Below are 9,406 nucleotides of genomic sequence, written 5' to 3'. Positions count from 1 at the left end.
CGCTTTTATAATGAATTTATGATTAATCTCTATCATAAAATTTAATTGATCATTTTAATAAAAAAAATTTAACTTGAAATTTTGTTTAAAGGAATTGAATATAATATTATTTAGACTAATGCCTTATTGGTAATTTGTTAGTATTTCAAAAAACATAGTAAGAAGAGATAGCAAATAATAAATCACAGTAAAAATGGGACTACATCTTAATTATAAGAAAAAATCTGTCTTAATCAACTAAAACTATTTTTTTATAATAATTTATCCCTTTCAATTTTCACTTTTTTTAAAATTAAATTTTAATGTTTCATAGGACCAATACTTACTTTTGTTTTTGTTTTTACTGCATGACCAATGCTTACTATTAAACAAGGACATTTGATCCTGACATTGTGAGGTAAGGTATAAAAGGTATTTCATACAAGAAGCATATTCATATATTTATACAATATATTCATAATTTTCTATTTGTTTTTCTCCTTGTATTTTTTAATTTTTCATATGTCACTAAATACAAAAGATTTTTCTAGTTTACAACAAAAAATATTAATGATAAAGAGTAAATTGAAGAAGCCAGATATGGAGTGTTAAACTAGATTTAGGGCATCACATTGCCACATGTCTCAAGTCTCAACTTAAAGGATAGAGGATAAGACTGACTATAGTTGTTGGCAGCATAATAGTAATAATAAGTTACTAATAACTAAAAAAAGCGAACGCAATCCATCATTGGAATACATAGAAAAAGAGAAGAGCTTATGGTGGAAGGTTGAAGAAAGAGATGAGTGGAACTGGAACATTCTTCTACGGTTCGGTAATTCAGCCGTTGATTCGCTACCATTATCTATCACCACCAATCCCTATTCGTCCCTTATGCTGCATATCCCCTCTCATCACCTCCATTCACTCCAACGACGCCGTTTCTCCGCAAAACGGAACGCTTCGCTTCCAGACAGAGCATCAGCAGCACAGCGAAGAACCGCTTCCCGTTCCGTCACTCTCTGCCGCCGAAGAAAACAAAGCAACAACGAAGCTTCGAAAGAAGAAAGAAGACGACGTCGTTTCCGATAACCGCTTCAAGCTCCGCAACGGAAGAGAGGTCTCTACTCTCTCTCTCTCTCTCTCTTCGCTTTTCGGTTTCCTTCTTCGATTCTATCATTATTTGGCGTTTTCAGGTTTTTGAAGAAAAAGCGTACCTCGTAGGCGTTGAGCGCAAGAACGATGTTCAGGATTTCGGCATCGAAGAGTCTCTGAGCGAATTGTCGCAGTTAGCTGACACTGCTGGATTATTGGTTGTTGGCTCTACTTACCAGAAGTAACTAATTCTCTTAAACGTGCTTTTCTAATTACTCTGCCTTCAATTTGCAATATGGCCTAGTTAAAAAGAAAAAAAAAAAACAGTTATGTTATAGTTTCATTTAATTATTATCTCTATTGCTCTTGATTTGGTGAAAACTTGGCATCACGTAGAATGTAGATGTATGGAAGTGGAATGTCTGATTTCGAGTTTCACCAGAGTGATTGATTCTCTTGCTGTCTCTTGTCATGCACTTGAATGCCGCTGGCTATGTGTTGTTGCTGTCTTTGATTGCTTATATTTTTTTTTCATTCTTCTCTTGGTGTTAATAGAACTAAAAGTTATTTGTGCGTTCCACCCCTTACATCCCAAAAATGGGTTGTATAATGATATTTTTTGTAATACAACAATGCATATCCATGTTTTTCCTTATTTTCATTTTAATAATACTGAGAATCAACCCATGTCGTACCCCTTTGATGGGGGATAATAGACCATGGCTGCTACCAATTAATGTACAGCTTTTTCCCTTGGGGGCCAGGGAAGGTTTTTGGACCTGCTGTGGCCGTGGGTCTATTGTAGGCAGCCTTACTCTGTGTTTGCTAAAGTACATATAGATTGATATTTCTTCTTCTTTTGAGATAAAATATTGTTAGTTGACTCAATTTACTATAAATGTTACAGGCTTACTTCTCCAAATCCTAGGACGTACATTGGCTCTGGCAAGGTTTCTGAAATTAAGAGTGCAATTCATGCATTGGGCGTTGAAACTGTTATCTTTGATGATGAGCTGTCAGCTGGGTAGGGCCCTTTTTCCTTTGTTTTAACATTTATGTCATCCATATGTGTGCTTCATGCTTCATGTTAAGACTAATTTTTGTCTGTGCCACCATTTATTAGTGAATTAAGGGTTAGATGGGTGGGTATTGAGAGTATGATGTATTTATGTTGGAGAATATCAATTTGCAGGCTGTTGGAATGGAGAGGTATTAAGCAGTCAATTGGTCCGTTTGGGGTTGTGAGTTTACCTGCAGCATTAGGATTTTGGGATTGATGAGTTCTATGGAAAACCCAATCAAGGAATACTAGGTTTTGATGGTGTGAAGTTAATTTGACTTGTTAGGTAGGCATAAAAAATCAAGAAACAAAAAAGTAGCTGAAAAAAGAAAACAAATGATTCAATCTAAGGAACCTTAATTGGATTATATGTTATGGAAGTGGTAATTAAAGATTATTTGAAGGGTACAAAACTTCACACACTAGGATAAAGCAAAACTTGGATAAGTGATTCTGAATGGTTCCAATATCTGGCCTTTACTTGCAGGAAATATGGGTCCACTCTTTGGTAAGACATCAGAGAAAATAAAGAATAGAGCATTTTATAATCCATTAATACCTATGAAGCAAGAGGAATAACCCTTATTTATAGAACTCCCCCTCCCCCCTCCAGAAGACTGGATTCTTTAGAGTTTGTTTGGATGTAAGTGAGTGGAGAAAAAGGGAGGGATAGGAAAGGTCTTGCCTGAGAGTTTCCTTAAAAGAGTGGAGGAAGAAGAGGCATTGTCTGAAAACACTTCAAAAACCTTATGCATTTTTTATAAACATTTTGAAGTTCACCAATTAACTGAACCCAATGACACCTTGTAATCCATGTAGCCAACCTCACCTAGTGGGATAAGTCTTTTGTTGTTATTTGAAGTTCACTAATTTGGTGGATTTTAATAATCTAGACAAGGGGATGGAAACTTACTGCTTAACCTTCCAATATCTTCCTTTCTGTTCCCCTCCCCATTCTCTTTTGATTATTTTCCCTCTGTACTTCTCTCTACTCCCAAACTTACCTTCAAGTGTTGCTGTCTTGCTAACTACTATTAATGACTTTATACTGATTCTTTTTGTTTTCCTTGCCTTGGTTCTGTGAGAGAACTGTACCAACATTCATTAATTTTTTATTCTCACATTGCTGCGTAAGAAATGCCCACCCTGGATCTCACAAAATTACTGGCCGCTGCTATTTCTAGGCAATTGCGCAACTTGGAGAAGATTTTTGGTGGAGATGTGAGAGTTTGTGATCGAACTGCTCTCATCCTTGATATATTTAATCAACGAGCAGCAACACATGAAGCGTCTTTACAGGCAATTATAAATTAGAAAGAGGTTTCTCCAGTATCCTTTGATTTTAGTAGGGTATCAGTACCTGATCCGCTCAGTTGAAATATAAATGCCACAAGGATACATGATAAGATAAAAAAAAATTTATTTATTGATCGTTTACTCTAATAATTACATGATAAGTAGTTTTTTAATTATCATATATGAAGAATATTTAATATCATTAATTCATTATTAAGATGATAATATGTAAAAGTCCATGGAGAAAAATAATGTACTGTATTTATATTTCAACTAAGTGAGACATGTTGCCAGATATTAGCAGCTAATTATGCTAGAGGTACTGGTACCTTATAAAGCAAAAGAAACCATTTTCTGTTCATGTTGTTACCAGAATCAGCTTTGGCAAGAGGGAAAAATTTTAATCTTTTTTCTGATTATCCTATGGTCTTTCTAATTCTAGGTTTCATTAGCACAAATGGAATACCAACTACCTCGTCTAACAAAAATGTGGACTCATCTTGAGCGTCAAGCAGGAGGAAAGGTGAAGGGAATGGGTGAAAAACAAATAGAAGTGGACAAACGTATTCTGCGCAACCAAGTAAGCCAACAGTCTTGTACAATTGTCAAATTTATCAGCATTTCTGTGAAAATCTGCTATTTGATTTAATCAGTGTGCTGCATACTAGTGTAATACTGGAAAGTACATACATTGTATATCTGAGTAGTACCTAATGGTTACATACACTATGCATTTCTCTGAAAGTTCACTGTTTTTTTTCTGTTTTACCTCTGGAATCTTAGTTTTCCTAAGAAATTTCTGATGCTTTGGCTTTGGCAGATTGGTATTCTTAAAAAAGAGCTAGAATCTGTTAGGAAACATCGAAAGCAGTACCGTAACAGGCGTTTCTCAGTACCTGTGGCAGTTGTATCCTTGGTTAGTTTTTTACAATTATATTGAGACCATTTACTTTTTGGGTGACCTTTGCAACTTATACATCATGGTAATGTATGCCATATACATGATAATTTGACAATGCTTTTGACAACATTGTAGGTGGGTTACACAAATGCTGGTAAGAGTACACTTTTGAATCAACTAACAGGAGCAGATGTTCTTGCCGAGGATAAATTATTTGCAACTTTAGATCCTACTACGAGGAGGGTACAGGTCAGTCAAAACATACCTGGAGAATTTCCCATTTTTTATATACAAACTATTCATTGGTTTTAGATTGTTGATTGCTTTCAACTTTTGTGTGTGTGCTTCTTATTTGTAATGAGATTCAGCTACCATCTTCAACTCTTTTACTAAATAAAGAACTAGTCAAGAGCTTATAATTTTTCTTTACTTTGAGGCATAGCATTTCCTATGTTTACAGTGTATAATGGCTGTGGGATGATTAAAACTCATTATTTATGATTTTTTATTTTGTTATTTTTTTTTTAATCAAAAGTTAATATGAAAGAAAGTATTTGACTCCTCTAAAGTGAGGATACTTGTAAAGTAATACAGTGAAGGTCCATTCACAGTTGATTTAAATTAAAGTATCCTGTAAATTTAGATCATTTCAAATTGACAGTTGTCGGACTCACACTTTCTCACTTTACAACTCTTCCTACTTTAGAGGAGCTAAATTCTGCAGGAAAATAAATCTTGTGTAGTTTAAATATGGTTATTTTAACATGCTGTGCTTTGTTCATTTGCTTTCATCCAGATGAAGAATGGAAAGGAGTTTCTCCTAACAGACACTGTTGGTTTTATTCAGAAGTTACCTACTACACTAGTAAGAAAGATAACTTAAAAGTTAATTTTGCTCTTGATGTTTGACAAAAATATGCTTTTGATATTTTGTAATTTTTTGTTTACTATCAACTTTTTGCTGTAGAAGTTAAGCCCAAATTATGAAACAATCACCAGAAACTGTCTTTTTCTGCTTTCTGTAGGTTGCTGCCTTCAGAGCTACACTGGAGGAGATATCGGAGTCATCGCTCTTGGTGCATGTGGTTGATATAAGGTTATATATAAGTGAAACTGCTGTGAGGAACTTTATTTCTTGAGAAAAGCTAGTAAAACTAGTGGTGTTGACCTACACTGTATTTCGTTAATTATTTTTGTGAATTGCAGTCACCCGCTGGCTGAGCAACAGATAAATGCTGTGGACAAAGTCCTGTCAGAACTAGATGTATCGTCAATTCCAAAATTGATTGTCTGGAACAAGGTATTGGTGAACATTTTTTTTGGTTTTTCTGTTCTGAAAATAGTGTACTGAGTTAGCCTATCTCCCTTTATCTTTGTTATTTTGAAAAGACATCACGGTATTGCCTTGGACCTCTGCTGTTCTTTCAATTTATTGGTTGGTTAGGAATTTGGTTACATGTTTTTCAGGACCTTAGCCTATTCTAGATTTACTTCACTGCAATTTAATCTTTCAAGTTTCATAAAATGTTTTTTTTTTTGTATTTCTTTATTGATGTATTATTGTGTTTAATAAAAAGACATGATTATATCCTTGGTAATTCTGAATTATTTCCATTCCCAACAGAATATTAAAATTTAAAATTGTTCCAACAACCATATAATTTGGGATGTAATTGACCTCACTTATGTGGAGGACTAACTTCAAAATTTAAGCAATTGAAAGCAGAGGGGTTTACTAACATATTATTGAAATTGTTATAACTATAAAACAATTCATGTTCCTTTACTCAATAATTTAAGCTTTTGGTTAGTTGATTCATGATGTGGTATCAAAGCTTGTATGACCAGGACCAAGTGGACAAGAGGGCGATCATTGCTACCCCGATTCTAAAAGTAAAAAGAAATTGAATTTGCACACTAGGTGGGTCAATGCAATGACCATGCTTCATGCCCCAAAGGCTCTCTGGGGCATGTTATAACTATTAAGTTCATGTGTCTTCATTGAACAACTTAAGCTTTTAGGATAGTTGATTCATTATAAAAACTAGAGGGAATGTGTCTTGCAATCTTTGATTTTTTTTCCTTTTAATTGATATCCTCTCTTTTTCTAATCTTAGACTTAAGTTTTCCATTCATTTAGATTTTTTTCTTTTAGTTGATATCCTCTTTTCCTTTCCTTTTTTTTTTCTTTTTTTTTTATCAGCATTGATATCCTGTCATTTAAATTAGCATCATCAGATACTGGGATGTAAGTCATGTAGCCAGAATGCTTTAAATCAGTTTCAGGATTTAATGGATTGCTTTCAGTTCAAAAAATTGTTTTGATTTATTTAAAATTTGCTTGATTCACAGCAATGAAATTCTTCTCTTAAAATTGGCACAAGTATGCTTTTTAAGAGGACTGAGGTCAATTTCTCCCTTCATCAACAAGCTTTACTGTGCACCCAAAATTGAATTTAGTACATCATGAGGTCCAGGTTAAACATTCTGGTGTATCTGGCTTCTTATTGCAGGTTGACAAAGTTAGTGATCCCCAGAAACTCAGGCTAGAAGCTGAAAAAAGAGATGATGTTGTATGCATATCTGCTTTAAGTGGTAATGGCTTGCAAGAATTTTGTAATGCAGTTCAAGACAAGCTAAAGGTGCAAAGTTGAAACCAATCTGGATGTAATTTTAAATATACCATTTTACTATTTGATATCGTTTAACCCGTTTGTTTGAACTACGAACTATTTACATTTGTTAAATCAAAATTCTATTATTCATTAACAGGACTCCATGGTTTGGGTGGAAGCTCTGGTCCCATTTGAAAATGGGGACCTTCTCAGCACCATACACCAGGTTGGAATGGTTGAGAAAACTGTGAGTATACACCCACCCTTTGCCCATTAACCAATTCTGGAACTGGTTTTCCTTTTCCCTTTCCCTTTAAAGCTGGCAGATTTTACATTATCATTTCATGGTTTTCCTATTTGTTATTGTTGGATTTCCTTATATTTCATTTTTTAATTTATATAGGAATATACAGAGCAAGGGACATATATCAAGGCACATGTGCCCCTGCGTTTTGCAAGAATGCTTACACCCATGAGGCAACTGTGCGTATCGCAACCTTAACTTTCTTTAATATATCTAATTTTGCAGCATAACATGTACATATGTATGTGTAATTATTGAAATCATGTTCGACACGGTGGGATGGCAGTGCAAATTGGTTTGTAGCTACAGTTAGTAGCCATGCATATCCAATCCGATTTCGATTTGGATTCTTTCATGTTATTGATAAACATGACAGGGTTATGGTGAAAGAGAAAGATAAATGGATCTTATAAGTTATTACCAATCACAGTGAATCCTGGTTTGATAAGAAATGAAGGTACTCCTATCTGTCTTTAACGTGATCATAATCATATCATGTTACCAACATGAGGGAATTCAAATCCATCTTACTCTTTGTTTCAATTTTAGATATTATTTAGGCTGAAATACATTTTTGTCCTACAATTTAACTTTTTTATTTTTTATTTTTGTTCCTATATTTTTATTTGTTTTAGTCTTTATAAATTGTATTTGTTTTTTTCTTTTTTCATTCTTTAAGTGTTTTAGACAATACTTAAACACTAAAAAAAATGTTATCTAAAACATTTTAACTACAAAAATAAAACGAACATTTATAAGGACTAAAATGATTTTTTTTTTCAGAGACAAAAATAAAAAAATACTAAATTGTAAGAATTAAAAATATATTTAAATTTATTATTTAATTATTATTAAGACAACATAATCTGTAAAATTCCTAAGGTATTAGCATATTTCATTCAAGTAGAAAATTTAAAATTTAAATGCTTATAGGCGATAACACGTGAGCAACGATCTGATGCGGCGCGGCTTCTAATTTTACAATGTAATATACTATTAATGTGAGGGACACTTTTCTTTTGTAAAAGGGAGAAATGATGCATTTTTTTTATACTGGAAAAGGGGGAAATAATGCATATCTAGTGAGAGTAACATCGAATGAGATTAACATTTATAATAAATGAATAGTGTGAATTGTGAATATGTAGATAAGTTATAATTAAAATTTATAATAAATAAATGCTTTTGAATATATAAATTATATTTTAAATTTAATTTAAATAATTTAAAACCATGTATTGTGAGATTATGCCACTCAAAAAATGAAGATTTTCTTAAAAATTAATAATAATATTTGGTCTATGAAGGGCAATAGTGATATGATTTGTTTTCCACTAACATTGATATAAGTTATAACAGCTTGTTTCATTTACCCAAATGATTCATAATAATAAAAAAATGAAGATATGATTTGTTTTTTAATCCTTATCAAATTAACATTTTTTTCTTAAATCTATTTACATTGTCCCTTTAATAATAAACTAGTTTCATTTCTATTTATGTTCCACAATCACTGAATTTCATTCTAGCGTTTCACCGGTCATTTTTTTTATTAGTAAATATCAGTTTTTAATTATTTTTTTATTAATAAGTGATCGAATTCATAATTTTATATTTTTTATATTTTTTTAACCATTTCACTCATCTTTATATCTCTTAACTTTTCACCTGCTCGACTTAGTCAGGCAATAAAACTAGCTGACTGTAAAGTGAGACAACATAACTTGCATTAAGTCATTTCTTTGAACCTTGCAATAACAAAAATACCCCAGTTAGGCTTTTCCGAATGTAAATGTAATTAAAGTTGGCAGTAAATAGTGATGTGCCTGACACGTGAAAGCAAGCTCTGCGATTACTTGGTTTTCAAACGGAAGAAAAAAAAAAACAAAGTGTATGTGATATTCAGTTAAGCAATGCGCGTATGAAATCATAACCGAGAGAGTGAAAAATTTGTGCCATCATGATACCTGCTGTGAACATCTTCTACCATTCAAAATGCAGTAATAAACTGTAGAGGCTGTTAGCCTTTGGAAATTTATGTATGTATGTATATTGACAAAATAAAAAAATTATATAATTTGTCAGCTTTCATCAAATTCACTCGTGATAATAGCTTTCTTCTCAGTGAAATTGTCCCTGGCTTCCATTTTGGCTGG

The 9,406-nt window shown here is 32.9% G+C and overlaps 1 protein-coding gene across 1 annotated transcript; it reads left to right on the top strand.

The window, feature by feature from the left end:
• Positions 1-672: 672 nt before the first annotated feature.
• On the top strand, positions 673-7,867 carry LOC114393797 (GTPase HflX). Its single transcript, XM_028355252.1, has 13 exons — positions 673-1,099; positions 1,176-1,315; positions 1,982-2,098; positions 3,319-3,433; positions 3,873-4,010; positions 4,251-4,346; positions 4,467-4,580; positions 5,128-5,196; positions 5,357-5,427; positions 5,538-5,631; positions 6,845-6,973; positions 7,104-7,193; positions 7,350-7,867. Exons 1-13 carry the CDS (start codon positions 782-784, stop codon positions 7,446-7,448), a joined length of 1,590 nt encoding a protein of 529 aa, XP_028211053.1. The 5' UTR covers positions 673-781; the 3' UTR covers positions 7,449-7,867.
• Positions 7,868-9,406: the final 1,539 nt, after the last annotated feature.

The sequence above is a fragment of the Glycine soja genome, chromosome 17, assembly GCF_004193775.1.
Source record: "Glycine soja cultivar W05 chromosome 17, ASM419377v2, whole genome shotgun sequence".
In the NCBI taxonomy this organism is placed as follows: Eukaryota; Viridiplantae; Streptophyta; class Magnoliopsida; order Fabales; family Fabaceae; genus Glycine; species Glycine soja.
This window is presented reverse-complemented; position numbering and strand designations above follow the sequence as displayed.